The 20,760-nt window shown below is 38.8% G+C and overlaps 1 protein-coding gene across 2 annotated transcripts in view; it reads right to left on the bottom strand.

Annotated features, from left to right (window-relative positions):
* The window catches only part of AP3B1 (adaptor related protein complex 3 subunit beta 1), a 164,136-nt gene that overhangs the window by 99,248 nt on the left and 44,128 nt on the right, over positions 1 to 20,760 (bottom strand). For both annotated transcript variants that reach the window (XM_059834295.1, XM_059834296.1), the window contains exon 8: positions 1,714 to 1,875. In XM_059834295.1, coding sequence (XP_059690278.1) covers positions 1,714 to 1,875 — 162 coding nt within the window. The remainder of the gene's footprint in view (positions 1 to 1,713; positions 1,876 to 20,760) is intronic.

Here is a 20,760-nt window from a genome sequence, read left to right as displayed (position 1 = left end):
TTAAAATCTTGAATTCCATTATTCTATTATGCAGTTTATAAAATGACAGCTGCCTTTACTGGCAACTTCCAAAGTCTCAAATCCAACAAAAAGTAAAAACCACAGGGTTGTATACCAACATCCTGGCTAGCAAAAAGCAGAAGACTGAGATACAAGCAACTTAAAACCCATACTTTTTTCTTCCCCAAGTTTTCTCTTAAGTAAAAAACAAATAAGGACATTTATGCTACTGAATAAGTCATGTCACAACCTTCCCTACAATACTGTCACAGTCAACTTTCTGTTCAAAACAAAACAAGTCACAGAAAGGAGACTCCAAGTAAAGTCATCATTATGACACTTGACTTGGTATCTTAAATCTTAGTACCAATGAAACAACAATTATTATTAAACAATTCAAAATTATTAAAAACATCTAAAAAGAGGAAATAATAGCAATATACTACAGGGATCTTTTATTACTAAGGTCACGGAGAAAGCAATTTAATTGCTGCTGAATTCTGTGAATGGTACAAAAATTGGTGTAATAGCAATTCAGAGAAGGATGATTTCATTTGAGAAACTGCACTTAAACATCTCAGTTAACTTTAATATCAGAAAGCTAAAAATCATAAATATGAGAATCAATACCATATTTAATAGATACAAAGAAAATGGTTTCTGGATTGTGGAAGATAAGCAACTGAACCTGTTCTCAGTGCAGTGTGATAGCAAACATATCTAACATACTTGTTCTTTGCATGAGAGAGGAAATACCGTATAGACAATGAACAGTGATTTAGCAAAAGGCTGTGCTCTTGACAAAATTATTATTGTAAAACTGTATTCAATTTGTTTCCGAAGTCTGCTGGCAGATTATAAGTGGTTTTGAAAGAGTTAGACATTAGTCAGAATCTAGAAACACATTCCAGGGGAGAAATAAAAACCTGATTTGTTTAGCTTATCAAGAACTGGTTGGGAGGTGGCTTAATCATGGTGCAGTAATTGTTTTTGCAATGATATGAAAATTCTTTATCACCAGAAGTCTTTTCCCGAAGACATCTAGTCTTGATTAACAGGACAAACTGCAGTTTGAAATAAAGTTCTGTGATCTGAGTAATGTCACAATGATTCACCATCAGCATGGCTTTTTCCAGTTCTAGAAATTTGCCTGCATCTTAAAATCTCATGGAAATATTGCAGAGAATACTGTACTCATGATGTCATATCTATCCTGGAACTCTGCCAAGCCACCAACACTAAGAGTCTGGCTTGGACTGACAAAGAATTTCAGCATATAATTGTCTGCTTCTAAAATGTGAGACTCAAAGGAGAGCACAACTTAATGAATCAATAAAAACTCTGATTTTCTTTGTGAATCTGCACCACCAAACCTGACAGTTTGTGCCATCCTAGCTGCTGAGAACTTAAGCATTAAAAGCTAGCTATGGTATAGTCATCACATGCTATAGAAGCTGGATTCAAATGTTCTCGTATTTTCTCTAATATTTTGTTTATCCTTAATATTTGGAGCATATATCATGTTCAGTTCAGGTGTTTTACTTAGAAGCTAAGTTAATTTCAAAAAAGAACGAACCACTCTCCTGTCAGTTACTACAGAGTATTATCACCACTTTTAAAGAGGTGTAGATTTTACTTTTCAATCTTTCAAATTTTCTAGGAGCACAGGTATTTAGCAGTTTAACATTTTAATCAAAAAGGAATTTGTCATACAGCAGCATTTCGGCTTTGAAGCAAGGGCTTTGTATTTCGTAACAGCAGCCTGTGATCCGGGTCCATAGAATAGGCAGTTTTCACTTTCTTATCCTTTTCTTTCTGTTCTTCATCAGATTCATAGAAATTATTTTCACTATATTCTTCCACCACCTCATCATCCTACCAAAAGACAAAATGACAAAAACATACACAGAATATTTCAATCAACCAGTTTTAATCATTAAGGAACACCAACATTTAATCATTAAGGAACACCATTAATACAACACCACAATATCATCCAAGATTTATACACTTTTTAAAAAATAGCTATCAGCTCTTCTACCCCAGTTTGGTTAAAGCAGTAAATGTACCAACATGAAAAATACCTTAAAAATATATGCAGAATTTCCTTATAAATAACATGAACTGCCAAATGAAATATCTTCATTAATATTCTATAAACTAGATTAGGTATGAATATTGGTCTTTTTTGGACTTAAAGCCTATGATCCGAAACTGACATTTCTGAAAATGGTTAATTGTTTAAAATTCCCACTTTTTTGAAAACTTAATGCAAATCATGCATATTCTTCCCTCTCCAGCAATATATAAATGATCTTTGAAAAGAGCGTATCTCAAAAGAAGGGACAGGGTTTTTTTCTTAAGAAATTAGATGGGAAAAAGGTTATGTATCCTGAGCCTGGCCTTTAGCTGTTTAAATAAAGTTATGAATTATCAGCATAATGTCACTTAAAAAACTCAACACAACACACTGAAAGAATTCCTTAAAGTTTGAGATTTTAGTAAATTAGGCCTTTCTTTTACTCCAGAAGGCTAAATAAAAAAATACAAAGGAATAGATCTGATTATATAAACATGAAAACTTAAAACAAATCTTAAGATCTCTGATGCAGATTAAAAAATGGATAAAGAATAGACTTACAAGTGTTTCATTATGCTTACATTTAATTAGAATTAAAAAGTCCACAAACTAAAAGAAAAATAAGATGGAAACCATCAGGATTAGATCAAAACAGAATGTTGGATCCCAGAAGCTGTGGTGTGGATTATTGATATTGAGAGTACTCAACATTAAAAAACTTTTCTGAAAAATAAGCTACTGACTTCTGCAGCTTGTTATATCTAAGAGCGTGTCCTTGCTCTCCTAAATTCTTCCACCTCACTTTGTCACCAGAACACCCAACTAAGACAAACAGCATTCCTGTGGGTAGCTGGAGCTATTCACATTACAGTGGACTGGCTCGTACCAAACACCAACTGTACCAATAACTCTGCTTGTCTTTCTCTCAAGTCTCTGTCCAGCTATTATAAGGAATATCCAACTCTACACAATGGTTTTAAGAGGATTATTTAAGTCATATACCCAGCTGCTGATTTTTTAAAAGACATAATTACTTTTGAGACAAATGCATCTTTTTAATTTTAGCTGGCAGTAGCGAAGCGATCAAAAGTGAGAGGAAGAATAGCTAGAAATGAATATAAAGGCTTATTTAATAGGTCTTCAGAAAACTAGGCAAGGGTAGCTTCAAAACTTTGTTGCATGCATTGGTCAAAACTCAAGTCTAGTGAAAGAACCCATAAAAGTATCTTCAGTAGAGGCAGGAGGTCGGGGAGGGGGAAGAAGTGACAATAAATCAAAGTTGTCATTTTATTCTGGTTTTTACTACAGTTTGAAAGGACACTGAAAATAAAACTTCCCTTCACTTTTCTTCTCATTTTTATTTCTTGATGCCAACAGTGTTCTCAGTGTTTTACAGAATCCCTAGCAAGCTCTTAGATTTCTTATGCAACAGCAACCAAAGTGATTTAGCTTACTTCTCCGACTATACACCTTTGTGGCAGTCACCCTTCTAAACTAAATACTCAGGATGCTAAGTCAAGAGTACTGGTAACCAAATTCCTCCCCTTGTCTTGACAGGCAACTTGAAAGCAAAATTCCTGATCCCAGTGCATCTCAACCCTGTACTGAAGAAGCTTCCCCTAACAGAAGGAACATAATTCAATCTTCATTGATTCACTCTTCAGTATCCCCGCCTTGACTGCTAACAGGCACGCACATCAGTACTATTGACCTCAACAGGAATACAGAGGTGGAAATTGTATTTAACTCACCGATCACTGTTGTAAAGAAACAGCTTGAGCTCTCACATTTGACTTTTTTTTTTTTTAAAGAATTGTTGGTTAGAAACATACCTGGAGCAGAGTTCCAAATGACTGTAAAGCAATATGAAAACAATTTTACTTTAAATCCCCTTAGAGTCTTTATATTGAATCACTGTCTTCATACCCCACAGCAGAAGTATCCATGTGGTCTTTTCTCATAGTCATGTGTTTTATTGCCATCTTAGAACATTCCTCTTCTCTCAAATCTGTTGAGATCTGGTATGAAATAACCTCGTTCCAGAAAAAGGATGATGACGACACACAGGAAAATAAGTTTAATGAACTGAAATTAATTAAAATTGAGCTGATGAAGTCCAAATTATAGTCACAAGGACCTTACTAAAACGAAGAGGATATGTAATACTGCAAGATTTGCACATTACCATGGAAAGGAAAGCAAATAATTACGTAAAAGAGCCACAAGTTTGAAAGATAAGCCGCAGGCTTCTTGGTGTGCAACAATTGTTGTTTCAAATCCTGTTAATCATCCCAGACATGGACAGCAGTTACCAGAAAATGTGAAAACGTTCAATCACTCACAATCACTTAAGCCTCAACCTGAACTGCTGACTATACTCGCTGCCAAAAAGAGACAAATGTACATTTAAAATCATAGAATAATAAAATCATTTAGGTTGGAAAAGATCCTTAAGATCATCAAGTCCAACCACTTACCTAATACTGCCAAGTCCACCACTAAACCATGTCCCTAAGCACCATGTCTACAAATCCTTTAAATACCTCCAGGGATGGTGACTCAACCACTTCCCTGGGCAGCCTGTTCCAATGCTTGACAACCCTTTTGGTGAAGAAATTTTTCCTAATATCCAATCTAAACCTCCCCTGGCACTACTTGAGGCCGTTTCCTCTCATCCTATCACTTGACACCCACCTCACTGCAACCTCCTTTCAGGCAGTTGTAGAGAGCGATAAGGTCTCCCCTCAGTCTCCTTTTCTCCAGACTAAACAACCTCAGTTCCCTCAGCTGCTCCTCATAGGACATGGTCTCTAGATCCTTCACCAGCTTCGTTGCTCTTCTTCGGATGTGCTCAAGTACCTCAATGTCTTTCTTGTAGTCAGGGGCCCAAAACTGCACACAGTATTCGAGGTGCGGCCTCACCACTGTCAAGTACAAAAGGACGATCACTTCCCTAGTCCTGGTGGACCCACTATTTCTGATACAAGCCAGGATGATACTGGCCTTCTTGGCCACCTGTCCACACAGCCAGCTCATATTCAGCCAGCTGCGGATCAACACCCTTGGGTCCTTTTCTTCTGGGCAGCTTTCCAGCCACTCTTCCCCAAGCCTACAGCGTTGCATGGGGTTGTTGTGATCCAAGTGCAAGACCCGGCACTTGGCCTTGTTGAACTTCATCCAATTGGCCTGGGCCCATTGATCCAGCCTGTCCAGACCCCTCTGCAGAGTCTACCCTTGAGCAGATCAACAATCCCACCCAACTTGGTGTCACCTGCAAACTTCCTGAGAGAGCACTCAATCGCCTCATCCAGATCATTGATAAAGATACTAAACAAAGTTGGCCCCAATACTGAGCCCTGGGGAACACCACTTGCAACCGGCTGCCAACTGGACTCTACTCCATTCACCACAACTCTTTGGGCCCGGCCATCCAAACAGTCTTTTACCCAGCAATGAGTAAGCCCATCCAAGCCATAAGCAGCCAGTTTCTCCAGGAAAGTGCTGTGGGCAACGGTGTAAAAGACTTCACTGAAGTCTAGGTAAACAACAACCACAGCCTTTCCCTCATCCACTAAGCGGGTCATCTCATCACAGAAGGAGACCAGGTTAGTTAGGCAGGACCTGCCTTTCATAAATGCATGCTGACTGAGCCTGGTCACCTGGTTGTCCTGTACATGCCGCATGATGGCACTCAAGATGATCTGCTCCATAACCTTCCCCGGCACCGAGGTCAGGCTAACAGGCCTGTGGTTCCCTGGATCCTCCTTCTGCCCCTTCTTGGAGGGGCATCACATTTGCTAACCTCCAGTCAACTGGGACCTCCCCAGTTAGCCAGGACTGCTGGTAGATGATGGAAAGTGGCTTGGTGAGTACTTCTGCCAGCTCCCTCAGTACCCTTGGGTGGATCCCACCCAGTCCCACAGCCTTGTGTGTGTCTAAGTGGTGTAGCAGGTCGTTAACTGTTTCCCCTTGGATTATGGGGAATGCCTCTGTCTTCCAGCTCAGGGGGCTGCGTACCCAGAGAGGAATTGGTCTTACTATTGAAGTCTGAGACAAAGAAGGCATTAAGTACCTCAGCCTTTTCCTCATCCCTTGTCACTATGTTTCCCCCGGCAGCCAATAAAGGAGGGAGATTCTCCTCAGCCCTCCTTTTGTTTTATTTATAGAAACAATTTTTATTGTCTTTTACAGCAGTAGCCAGATTAAGTTCTAGCTGGGCTTTGGCCCTTCTAATTTCCTCCCTGCATAACCTCACAACATCCTTGTAGTCCTCCTGAGTTGCCTGCCCCTTCTTCCAAAGATCATAAACTCTCTTTTTTTTCCTGAGTTCCAGACAAAGCTCTCTGTTCAGCCAGGCTGGTCTTCTTCCCCAGTGGCTTGTCTTTCAGCACAGGGGAACATCTGCTCCTGTACCTTTAAGACTTCCTTCTTGAAGAATGTCCAGCCTTCCTGGACTCCTTTGCCCTTCAGGACTGCCTCCCAAGGGACTCTGTCCACCAGGCTCCTAAACAGGCCGAAGTCTGCCCTCCAGAACTCCAAGGTAGGAGTCCTGCTGATCCCCCTTCCTAGTTCTCTGACAATCGAAAACTCTATCATTTCATGCTCACTGTGCCCAAAACGGCCTCCAACCATCACATCCCTCACCAATCCTTCTCTGTTCATAAACAACAGGTCCAGCGGGGCGCCTGCCCTAGTTGGCACCAACTGTGTCAGGAAGTTATCTTCCACACACTCGAGGAACCTCCTAGAATGTGTCCTTTCCACTGTATTTTATTTCCAGCGGACATCTGATAAGTTCAAGTCCCCCATGACAGCAAGGGCTAGTGATCATGAGACTTCTCCCAGCTGCTTACAGAATATTTCATCTGCCTCTTCAATATTTCATCTGCCTCTTCAGACTTACGAAAAAGTCTGCATTTACCTGAGTAACAAGGTCTGTTTTGGCATGCACCAAGTTACTTTTATAATTTCTGCTATCACAGACAAGCCTTATTTCTTGATAGCACAGAGTACCAGTATCCTATTAAGTAGTTTGAGGCCTAGGCGGAAAACTTGAAACTGAACCCTTCAAGCTCACTGAGGCACAACAAATTACAGCCAAGAATTCAGACCACCAAGCCAAAACCTCATCCTGGAGACCTAGCTGAATTGTTGCACTGTCCCCAGATAAACTTTGTAGTGCAAGTATTGAAGCTTGTACAAAAGGAAGAAACTGGGGACAGCTATTAACTGTCCTCTGAAGTGGCACAGAGCTAGCTTCAAGGTGGCAAGCACAACAGAAGCCTTTTGGTATTGTAACAAAGGGAGAAACAGAGAGATCAAAGCAAGAGCCTCCACGCTCAGCAACCGTGCTAGTGGTGTCCAGGATAAGAATAGCAACCAGAACAGCATGCCCCTTATACTAGGCCTCCATCTTGGACTCCAACCAGGAAAGACAGTATGAATGGGATATCAGGGTGAAAGCAGCACTGCTAACACGCTATTACTACCAGCATAGGACTGAAAATAAGACTCTTGCCTTTGGGAGATGAAAGTCCTCCTGTTCTATTTATGTTGAATCAACAACTGCCAGCTGCCCCAGATAATTTTCTACACACTTACTCTCCAGTCCTCAGTACCTATATTGCACCTACACTAAGCTGTGGGAGATGCTTCTTCACATGTCCTGGAAGAAATGCCAGATACTGGTGGCACTCAAATTTTGCTTTCCCAGATTTCTAATTAGAGCTCCAGCTGGTGATAACTAGTACATGTTAGCAGCTCTATCAGAAACAAACCCAACACTATGATCCTCTTTGACAGGGGAGAGACAGCATGAGAGTTCAAGGAGTAGATTCAAATGTTCCCATGCTGTTCTCTTTTCCTTTCAATCACTTTAGTCTTAAATTAACTGTGAAACGGCATCTAATCATGCCATTAAAAGTTTGTTATTATTCTGTTTGTTTTTTAAAAGCATATTTTCACCAGGATCAGTAAAATGATCTGGCTCACTTTGTGGTCATAGGACCACCAGAACTGCTGAATTTTCAAAAGCAGTAGGTGGTAAAGGGAGAAGAACAGAACAGAGGCACTCCCTTTCAGTGGCAGTCTTTAGTTAAACTGCATTAAGTACACTTAACAGTCTGTAGTAGCACATGATTTAATTGTGCAGTTAATAGCTTTTCTAAATTGCAAAATCACTAAAAAGTTCCGAAACCTGGAAGAATGAAGTGATTAAAAACTGAGAGAGAACACTAGCATTCCAGGCTAGGAATTGCAAATGGACTCTGTGCATTCCCCATCTGCTGCGATTTATTCAATCCAGTAGAGAAGTGAGTATTTTAGTGTGAAAGAACATGCATAATTCTTTTTTACGTTATTCCAGACATACAGTTTAGGGACATCTTCATAAAGTATTAACAGCTTAAACGAAGAAACTGCCAGAAAACAAGTTCCATTAGTCTGTTTTTAAAGTCACTAAGTAAATAAGCTAACATTTAACTGAGATCTTGCTTGAAATTACATTTAATATAGCATTAAAGTTGAGAATGTGCTTTCCATTTAGGGTAAAACACTTTATGTGAATGCTACAATTACCTCCAAACAGAGGTTCACACATCCACAAACTCAGAGTTAAAGTAAAACTTCACTGAAATCTGAAGCATGAACACATGCTTTTTGCCCACTCTAACAGCCTTAACTCCATCTTCTATTCAAAAGTGATTCAAATATTTAAATTCCCAAGTTAGGTATAACTGATTTTAAAGCTGTACACTTCAGTTTCTCTCCTCAGATTCATAAGGAAATACAGCTTTTTTGATTCCTGCAGCAGAATCTTTGGCAGGTAAGATTTTAGCTATCTTCCAGAGCCCTTTCTAATATTTCTAAAAACTGCTCTCAAAAGAGTTTTGGATAAGCTAAGTTTTGAAGTTAAGAAAGAGTTCTGGGACTACTCATCAGTGAATCTGATTGCAATACCAAAACCACCTTAGTCAACCAAGATCAGCAGTACACTCGCTGTATTATGAACAGTATTCTTGCAAAAGGGAAATGGTAGAAAAATTATAGAACAGTTTCCTACTTAAAGAATTAATGATGTATCCAAGATAGATCTGAAATTTTGATGTGCATGAAGATACCTACCTAGATCCTTCCACGTGCTTCACAGATGGGTTTCAGAACACTAGAATAGATCTGTCTTTGGTCTATCAGAGCAAACCAAAAATTATCCTCATGACTGCTCAGAAAGCCAAGATGAGCTGTGACAAGTTTCTAACAGACGAGCAGACCTCAACCAACCACACTTGTTAATAACCACATGCTGATAGAAGTATCCATCTTCTCCACAACAGGAAGTCCTTGAATAAGATACAGGTATGTCAGTACAGGTAAAGCTTGACATGAAGAGTGCTAGTAGTCTAAAAAAGGCACAATCTCACAGGGTAAAAATATTTGAGAAATGAAAGTGTAACGGACATAATCTGCAGCCTCACTGGCAAAAAGGCCTTAGAAGGCACAAAGCCCAGTTTGCCACAGAGATCTTCAGGTACTGAGTGAGAGCAGGTTACAACTTTTGGCTTATTAAGCCAAAGGGAGTTGAAGAGTCAAGGAATAAAGGGACCAGATCATCCACTCCATAAATAATGGCTTCCTTTCAAGTATTAACCAGCCATCAAAGTATACTCACTCTTTCTTAGGTAGGCTGCCACCATAACCAGTAGTGTGATAAAGAATTGGGCTACTGTGAGTGGACTAGCAGGACCTAGTAATGATCTGATGAAATGTTCTGATGTCCATGTGAAAGTAGGGGAGTATTTCAAGTGCCTAAATGTAAGTATCTAGTGCCATTTTGTAATCCCTCAAGTATGAGAAATATCTGCATGGGTCTGGCAGATCCTGAAGGTATGAAGCCTACAGGAGATGCATAACAACTGAAGACTAGGCAGGGCATCTTGTGGCATTTAGAACAACACTAGACCCTCAGATAAATGAATTGTGTCCCAGTTTGTCTAAAGGTTAAAAGCTTCAGATACTTCCCTTCTGTAGGACAAAATTAATGAAGCAAATCAAACTTTTTTCCTATTTAAAAATAGCTATTGAATCTTTTATTGTTACATTGAAGGAAAACAAGTTTCCAGCACCTAACAAACTCTTGCTGATGCTCTTGTGTGCAGACTCATTAGAAAGGAACAGGCTGGGGAAGGTGAGAAACAAACTGTATCACAGTACCAGGATGCACGTCACAGTAATGGTTATAAACTGTAGCTATTCCTGAACGGACAGAAAGCAGGAAGTGACTTTGCTGTCACCAGACTAGACCAGCGTGTTTTGTGTGGTCTCAGACATGATGCATTTACAGCCTTCAGGAACAAGGTTACTTAAAAATGAATAAGAATTTTAGAAACTTAATTTTTCCCTTCTACCACACATAGAATATAAAAAGATTCTGGTAATGAAGTAGTAGTCTGGGATACGACCTGTATTCTACCAGGAAAGAATTTGTAAGGAGGCTTCCTAAAGAAATGTGTAGTGATAGGACCAGAAGGCATATGTTCATTACTCCCTTCTAAATTACGTCAAAATGGCTGGAACACTTTCAATCCAAAAGTCAGCAAATACAGAATGCAATGGTTAAGTAGTGTGATATTTAAATAATAATATATAGCCTATATTATTTATATAAAATACTCATACAAAATTATGACACTACCAAACATCACATTCTGTCACTCCACCAGGGACCAGATCTGCTGCTCCTACAAAAGTCACAAAGTACATAGACATTTTCAGTCAAGTGAACCACAACGGAATGAAGAACCAATAAAGATTGCAAGATCATCATGATATTATTTTGACATGTTTGAATATTATAAACTTTACTTCAGTTATAACCACAATCTGTTCATTCCCATTGGGATAGAAAGGTCAGACAGAAAACCTGAGGTTTTGGTTGGATCTGTAGAACTATGCAGATCTGAAGCCACTGAAACAGTCTTGGACTCCTACAGTGACCTCTTCTGAGGATCATTTTTCAGATTACAACTCTATTGAAATGAGTCTGCTGGAATTATACTGAAAATGTAATATATTATTACAGTTATATAAAAGATATTACATAATTCCAATAAATTACAATGGAAACTGGTACTTTAGTTTTAAGTTTTAGATAAAAGCTATCATGTTCTGGTCAAATGAGATTTCATGGTTCCTTGCACACAATTACATTCATGGGTTTTTAAAGTTTATTTATCTAAAGAGATAAACACGCTTTCAGCTAATAGAAATTGAAGTGAGCATTAATGGAAATGATAGTTGTGACAAACTGAAGAAATACTGTATTTTCAGACTCTAACCCTCACACTGCAACCTTCATATGGGCTAACAGTCACATGATGTTGAAAACTGATCTTTTTTTCAAATGCAAACATGTGCCAGGAAATGATACAAGCTGAAAAAGGGTTTACAATGTGAATAGGAACCATCTATTGGTACAAAAAGCCACGAGACACAAGGAAGAGGCAGGTTGAGAATCCATGATCCTTCAAAGAGAAAAACTCCTACCTTCTTTTCTGCCTTGACTGTATTCATACAAGTAGACACTGTCCTGTTTTCAGGGGATTGACCAAAACTAGGGCATTTTCACACAAGAGATATCATACTCAGGAATAATTGTTTTCCCACACATTTCATCTCACTGGGACACACAAGTTCTGAGGTGGTTTTGAGCTCAATTAATCCCTTTGCTAAAAAGGCTTTGAATTTTCTTTTATCACCAGGTTGTTTCAAACAGGTTCAACACTTGAGGGAAGGGAGGAGTACAACTTCTGGAGTTATATTTCATAAGGGCTGAAGATTGTGGCAATGGTCTCAAGTTCTAAAGATCAGTTGCACGGTTTCATGACTTAAATAATTTGGAGTTTAGTGTCATCCAAACCCAGGTGATCTCATGACCATTATGCATTACCAGTAAGAAAGGACTGCATTAGCATATGACAATATTTTAAAGCTGCAAGAATGAAGATTCAAATTAGGTGAGATTATCAACAGTATCTATTCTTTGGCTTTAAAACACTAGCTTTAGTTTCAGTTCAGTTCCAACAAACAAGAAAGCCATTGCACAAAATCCTCCAGTATCTTCTTGGTACTCTTAGCAGTTTACTGACTATGATGTTGTAACATCCCTGTAAACAGCTATACTAGGGCAACTTTGAGACATTATTCTATAAAAGGATTTGTCTTCCAAGTCAGCTTACCTTGCGGTCTCAATAGCCTCTGGACTTGCATGTTTCATACTCAACAAAACATTTTCACATTTCTTTAGAAAAGCTAAATTTTAGTGTGCATAAGGAACCCACAACAAAATTCTACTAGTTTAGGGAGATTTTACACAATATTCAAAAAAGCTTTCTCTGTAAAAAGCTTCACATTTGTAAATATAGTGAGCTTGATACCTAAGCTACACAAAGGTACTAAGACACCTACTCAAGCTTGAGACTCAGACCGTGGAAAGTTAAATTTAACATCAAGGCATTTTCAGTCACAATACTGTTCTTAGCTTCCAGCGTATGTAACAGTTATACGGAAAGTGATAAATAAATTAGCCTTCTTCTGTAGTTTATTACATCTTTTCCTCTCATATATATATTCTAAGACTATATCCCTACATATTCTAATTTAGACAATACCCTCTATAATCCCAGTGCGGATGTACACATATATTTCATTTTTTAAATGGGTATGAGTACGTAAAGTCATTTGTTACATGAAAGACTCTACAAAAATTCTTCAATCCCACCTTACAGTGGCTTTTAAAAACTCACTTAACCAGTAACATAGTTCTGACTACAAACTTTAAAAATGTAATGAATTAAAAGACTTTGTGAAAAACTAAAAAAAAAACCCAAACCAATCCTAAAATGTTCTTCAGAAAGCCTGTTCTCATAAAAGTTTTATACTACAGCTCTGTGACAAGAGCACCGCACAGGTGGAAGTATGGGTTTGAGGACCACTGAACATTAAATTTCTCCCAATCTATCACAATTACAGGAACATCTGTGCTAAGTAACTTCATACTGAACTAATGTGAAAACTAAAGAAGTGTTCAAAAACTCATTCTCATTTCTATAAGCAGCAGCAACTAAGTCTAGGGCTGCTGTCTAAAAATAGGGGCTAAGAGTTAAATATGCTGCAGTAATTAACATCTTTTGCAGCAACCCCAAATTCCCAATTATTGTTGTAACAAAGTCTCATGATACTTGCAGCCAGAATTAAAACAATCAATTATGATTTTTAGATCACTTTCATTTATTCAAAACAGTTCCACTCTCCTCAAAATGGAAGTGAGGCATAAAATAGCTTTCTCTTACCACAAAACCACCCTCATTTCAATAGTGTGTGGAAAAGGTATTGTAATGAGAGTGCAAAGACAGATCTGCAAAGTAAAGAACAGGAAAAAACTTTTAGAGCATAAAAGAGGAAGAACAGAAAATACAAGGAAGAACAAGAAGGGATAAAATAAACATTGCAAAATTAAAATGGAGAAGGAGCAAAGGTGAAGGATAAATTAAAGGGAAAAGATACCATCTGCTTCTGGCTAGAAGTTCCCCATTTTTTCTCCCTCAAGTCCAAAACTTAAAGTGGAATTTGGAACTTGTATTCAGAAGTTTGGTTAAATGTTTGAGCAGTTTTTAGGCTTTTTATGGTGGTTAAGGTTTCATCTCCATTTAAGTACCTGAAGAGGCAGTATAAGCCATCCCATCAAGATAGCAAGCACTTATGAACCAACTGCCAAGAAAAAGCATTCTTCCACAGGGTTGCCGAATAAGCGAACTATGAAGAAAACCAGGTAACTGTTAGTTACTTTGGGGCTGCAACCAAAAGAAGGGTACTACATGCTCTAGAAGTAGTAGTCACTAGCTGTCACGAATTACAAACAAGGTATGGAGGAACAGGGATCTCACAGATCTTCAGCTTTTACAGAACTGTAATGGTTCACAGTGCCCCTCCTTTTCTAGTGCTCCTAATATACCCTCTAGTTAGACCAAATCATGTATACTTACTCCTTAAAACAACTCAACTCCTTTCTCTCTGGAAAAAATGCAAATTATTTTAAAAGTAAAGTCAAAGAGAACAAAAGGGATTTTCCCCATTTCCCACACATGCAAACACACTCACGTCTTTAATTTTTGTTCATGTAGCTTTAGGGTTGTTTACAGTTACTAAAATGCTTATCCAACATTAAAACCATATTTCGACTACAGCCCTAGCTCTAGATGTTAGTTAGGAGCCTCAAATTTTCAAGACACAAAATAATCTGATATCTTAGAAGAATGCTAACTGTACCTGTACTTAGATTGGCAGTCTGAAAGTCTGCTATCCTTACCAGAAAGTCTGATGCCAAAATCAATGGACATTAAATCCTGTGTTACAGCATTTTTTTCCCCTAATCCTAATGCATAAGTAGGCAAAGGAGCTGAAAGCATCTTAAAACATCTGTTGATTTGATTTGCTTCAGTGATATTCTGACACCAACAACTGGTGGTATATTTATTCTGATGGTAAAAGCCATGATGGAAAAGCACGTGTTGCTACTGTTCAGGCCTAAGTTACTCCCAGTCTTCTTGTCTGGCATTTTTCCAACCATAAGCTGGAACAAACTTGTGGATACACTGTGAAAGAGGTGGATGATCCAAGATAATTTGAGATTTTTTATATTTACTCTTCCCCATGGTCCTTTAGAGATACTCCATGACCAATCAAGAATTCTACCTGATATAACAAACAGGAGAAGTGTACAGGCTCAGACTCAGGAGACTAAAGCTTCCTCAGAGCAGAGGTCTGACCTCACATAGGTCTTCCTCAAACAGAGGAAAAATTAAACAAAGGTTTACTTTTGCAAAGAAGGAGCTAAGGAAGCTTACTTTGCAAGTCTTCTAATTATCCAGAGAAAATCCTGGTATAACAATGAAAAGGCCACAGAAGTTACTAGACAGATAATAATATCCTACAAACAGATGCCCAGAAGATAATTTCTTTGTATTTTGGCATCCAGGAAGGCCCCAAAGACAGCATTCATTTCATATTGCTCACACGATTTTCTATGATTAAATATCTTTGAAGTGGCCAAAATTAAAGCTAGAAACTTTGGTAGCTCATGGGCTGATGGGGGTCTGTCTGATACATCTGATATTTAAATTAAAAAATGATTAGCAGTTAGACAGTTGATATTTAGATTTCTATAAAAATATTTCAGTGTTTCCCTCCAATTGATTTTCATCTCTGTAAGTCAATAATCTAGACAGAGATAAAAATTTTAACAACTTATTTGCAACAGATGGCTAGAATGCATCTTATCCTACATATAAATAATAAAAAACCCCTCATCCTGAGTCACGAAGGTAAGACTACAGCATTGGATGGAGTACATAGAAACTTCGCCAGTCAAATTTATGGGAAAAGCAGGGTTTGCTTTCTTAATTTGAGTTGATACAGATGTCCTAGAGAATTTGCCTACATAGATTCTACCCACTGCTGCTATTCAACTGCAAGTCTGTCATGGGACTAACAGAAACCACAGCAATACACTTTGCTGCAAAAGATAAATGGCATTTTTATTTACAGACTACTTCTCTTTTGCCAGCAGTAAGTGCAGCAGCCACAAAGCAAACCAGATCAGGAAATTCACGTGGCTCAAATGTAGCCCTCTCTGCCCTTTCAGTTATTCTTCTGCTGGATCAATTCCTTTATCCAGATTGCCTTAAAAACACTACCCAAACACAAGGGAAGGGAGGGAGAAGATGGAGAGAAGGCAGAAAGACAATAATGCTCCCTTTAAGTGACGGAAAAGACTATTATACAATGATCATGAAAATCGTCTCAGATTAGATCCATAATGATGAGAAAGTTTAGCCTAGAATTTCAAGTAATCAACTTTTCACAATCAACTTGAGGCCATTTTTTGTTATAAATCTACGGTCTAAGTTATTATGCTGCAGCAGGTGTACCTCTGAAGGGATTGTGGCCCAAGGATAAGCCCACGCAGGAGAAACTACACCTGGAAGCATCTGTGGCTGTGGATAAGTCCATGCTGCAGCAGGTACACCTGGAAGCATCAGTGTCTGTGCATGAGGTCATGCTGGAGCACCTCAAAGTGTGAGGCCATGGATAAGCCCACGACAGAGCAGGTACACCTGGAAAGACTGCAGCGATGGAAAAGACCATGTTGGAGCAGGTTTACTTCTGAAGGGACTGTGGCTGTGGGTAAGGCCACACTGGAGCAGGTATATCTCTGAAGGCATTGTGACCCGTGGATAAGGCCACGCTGGAACAGGTGCACCTCAAAGTGACTGTGGCTGTGGATAACTCTCTGCCGCAGCAGGTATACCCCTGAAGAGACTGTGGTGCACAGATAAGGCTCCACTTGGAGCAGGTACAACCCTAAGGGACTGCAGTCTGTGGATAAGTCCAAGCCAGAGCAGGGGCAAGGGGAGGAGTTCATCGCAATATTAAACCCTATGGTCTGGTCCCAAGGCACCAGGGGTGGAGATTGTAATGGAAACACCTTTAAATTGTTGTAACCCGCGATTTGAGTTGCATGTTATGGGAATTACTACAGCAAGAACCCCTTGTTGCTAGCCGGGCTAGGACCAAGGGGAGGAGTTCATTGCAATGTTAAACCTTATAACCTGGCGCCTTACAAGAAGCAGTGCAAGTGCAGCAGTGACCTGACCTGAGCTGGCTTTGGTGCCCAGTAACTCCATACAATATAACATCTCTCCTGTCCTGAATGACCACTCAAACAGATGGAGCCCAAAGTCATGGACTAAATGACCTCAATGGACATTTTGTGAACATTTATGGACATTTTGCAGACATTTCACAGGGGTGGTCCATAGACTAAGGGAATGGTATCTGTGTATTGTATCAAAGGATGGGAAGGGGGGTGGTGGTTAATGAGAATGTGTTGGATAGTGTGAGACTTGAGCATGACATAAATGGTATGGAATAAGGGGTGGAGAACGTGCTGGTTTTGGCTGGAATAGAGTTAATTTTCTTCATAGCACCTAGTATGGGGCTGTGTGTTGGATTTGTGCTGAAAACATAGTGTTGATAGTACAGGGATGTTTTAGTTACTGCTGAGCAGTGCTTACACAGCACCAACGCCTTTTCTGCTTCTCACACCACCCCACCAGCGAGTAGGCTGGGGGTGCACAAGAAGCTGAGAGGGGACACAGCTGGGACAGCTGACCCCAACTGACCAAAGGGATATTCCATACCATATGATGTCATGCTCAGCATATAAAAGCTGGGGGAAGAAACAGGAAGGGGGAGACGTTCAGAGTAATGGCGTTCGCCTTCCCAAGTAACTGTTACACATGATGGAGCCCTGCTTTCCTGAAGATGGCTGAACACCTGCCTGCCCATGGGAAGTACTGAATGAATTCCTTGTTTTGCTTTGCTTGCCTGCGCAGCTTTTGCTTTACCTAATAAACTATCTTTATCTCAATCCATGAGTTTCTCACTTTTACTCTTCCAATTCTCTCCCCCATCCCACCTGGGGGGAGTGAGCGAGCGGCTGTATGGTGCTTAGTTGCCAGCTGGGCTTAAACCACGACAACTATCTAGTCTCCTTACTCATCTTTTTATTGCAGGAGAGCATAATAAAACTTCTAAATCCTCTACTGAGAGGCTGATAACAGAAGAAGGGAAAGGTGTATTCAGGTTGATTCTTTATTAAATGAACGATTTACACACAGAATATTTTTAAGTGCTTTAGCTTGTTTCATTTTTATAATTTTATCTAGGTAATTCACCTAGTTAACAGGAGGCTATCAGCCTGAATAAAATAACTATTTTCAGTATGTTTCTTCCTGCAATTCCTCGACAGCCAGGCTGCTTTCCATGATTCATGGTTTTAGGTATATACGTTCAAAGACTTGCTATTTTTCTCCTAAAGTCCTTATTCTTTTAGATAATTTTATTCAGGCTTAATTTCTGACCCCCTCCCCCCCCGTTATGTCTGAGTTTTTTAAATTGAGCAATACTTCAGTAATTAATCCTAAAAGTGTGAGCTTGAGACATGCTTCTCATAAGTACTTGTTTATAAATAACTTTGTCATGACTGAAGCCCATGATCAATCTGAATTCACCTTTTTTTTCCAATCTTAACTGAACGCCAAGAAAGTTTATTTCTGTAACCTGCAATTGTCTGAAATGAAGCTGAGCAGTCCCAAGAGTCACTGTTTTTTTGCAAGACTACAGCTCCCAGATAGATTTTGCTCTCTACAACGATGGTTGAAACTTCTGACCAAGTCAGCTGTTCTTAGAAGACACCCTCCCAGATGGCACACACATTTGGTGGTGGATCTATACAGCAGGACAGCTGAAGCAGCCACTGCCTCCTATCATCCTCATCTACTTGCAGAAAGAGTTGGCTGAACAGCTTGAAAAATCAGTTTCTGATCTGCTAGACTGCAACTCAACGCATCCATGGAAACCAACAGCAACTTTATTTTAAACATCTTCATGTATTAGGCTGCAAGCTGTAATGGTTGAGGAGCTGTTCGCAAACAACTCGGCAGTCCAGACAACTCCTGCTACAAGGACAGGGCAAAACATTTAAGCTGGGATGCATTACAGTGTTATGTCCTATCAAATATGTCACTACCCAGAAAACTGTTGAAATTGTTCTTCCCAGTTAGTCCTGAGCAGGTATTTTCACTCCAGAATATGAGTGTCTTGCTCTCATTCCAGTTAATACATATTAAAGCTGAATACAGTTCATATGGAAAAAAGGTTATTCCGAAACTGCTATTCACATGTAACTACTTCAAAAACACCCTCTAAGTATTTCAAGACAAATAGGATAAACCAAGGACGTTCTTCCTCACAGCATTCATGATCAGAATTAAAAATTCTACTCTTCAGAGAAGCTAAATAGGAATATAGAACTACGTATTCTTGGTTAATGGGTAATTCGATTAAATTTTTGCAACTTTAATTTTAAGCCTATTGCTCAAAAATGGATTTTTCTCCATAACTAGTAAGTATTCCAAATTTTTCTTTAGGTTTCTAAATGCACAAGAAATCGGTTTAAAATATTACACCATTACTTGTTGGGAATTAGCTCAACTTCAACAAAAGCAGCATACGTTTCTCAAAAAGTAAAGTAAATTTTAGTGAATAAAAATGCAAATATGCATTTTAGCAGCCTTGAATTTATTAATCTGATAGGTTTAATTTCCATTTTCCTGCATCAGCTTTATTTATAAAGTGTCGTGCCCTATAAATATGCTGTTATTTTCTATAGTCAAGCACCCTCTTAACAAATCTTCTCATTAATATGTAAATTTAAAGTCAATCGGTCTTCTCCCTGACAGCGCCATGAATTCCTAGTGCACTGTATAATCGGCTTTGACTTGGCATCCACTATTTATCATCAAAAATGTCAGTTAGAAAAATTATGGAAAATGCACTGCAATTGATATGACTGCAATCTACTTTGTCAACACTTAATTGTTCCTCAAATCATACATTTACATATAAACAGCCTAAATACTGATCCATAATGACGCAAATAAACTGAATTAAAAATCTCTTCTACTGCACAAGATGCCCTGTTGTATGATGAGTTCATTTAAGAATGTATTGACAAAGGCATGCGTTTCAACTAGCCCCAGAAAAAAATTCTGCTAATTTAATTGCTGAGTATGTAGACAAACTAAATTTTACACTGAAGCTCATGAAAGTGGAAACAAAGTGTTATTAATACTATGCCACTGATGACCAATTTTAGGTTGATATAGGCAGTATTCTTACAGAAACCTTTTATGTTCTTAGAGCAGAATCCACAGCAACCGTCATCCATCCAGTTTCAGTGAAAAAAGTACATTAGAGTCTTAAAAAAACCTGTCCCATCAAGACCTTCAAACTCTCAGTCCAAGACAGGAGGTCATCCTCTTCTTCTACTCTTCCTTTGTCCAATCACAGATTAAAACTGGCTTAAACCAATTGTGGAACTGTAGCTTTAGGCAAAGCAAAGTATCAATTTTGATTCTTTCTAAAGGTCAGAGAGAAGAATGCAAGTTACTTTCTTTCAATAAGCAACATGCAATAAATGCTCTGCCTCAGGGACATTAGGAAAACATATTACTTAAGTGTCTCATTATCTAAAAATACTCTCCTTATTTTAAGCATTTTTCTGGAAAAATGTGTTCTTACAAACAATTTAATTTTCATCCGAAATTAAAAAGGGAGTTCCAGAACTCAACTGGCAGTGCAAAAATATGATTCTACTTCAGACATTTTTCCTATATGTCTAGTTTTCCAGTCATTATAACTCCTGCTTATTTAAGAAGTAGTCAATATAACCGTAAACTAAATCAGGCTGAAATTAGCTGTTTGTCCAAATACGTTTCTTGTAATTATTTTCACATACTGAATCATACATATATTGACATAGAATGCCACTGCATTTCAGTCTGATTCCCAGGCAAATAGTATTAAAAAACAGACTTCGAAATCACTCAGCGATAGCTGTTGTCATTCTGTATTCCAATGCTGAAAAAAAGAAACCTTTAGAACATTGTTAATATGCTAATTACAAACCACAATAATCTGCACTGAAATAACAATGCCTGAACACAAGTGTTAAGACACATTAGTTGAGCTATAGCAGAACTACTTCACTCTAAAGGAACACA

The sequence above is a fragment of the Gavia stellata genome, chromosome Z (genome assembly GCF_030936135.1).
Source record: "Gavia stellata isolate bGavSte3 chromosome Z, bGavSte3.hap2, whole genome shotgun sequence".
Classification (NCBI taxonomy): Eukaryota; Metazoa; Chordata; class Aves; order Gaviiformes; family Gaviidae; genus Gavia; species Gavia stellata.
Note: the sequence above shows the minus strand (reverse complement) of the source record. Positions and strands in the feature narration are given on the sequence as shown.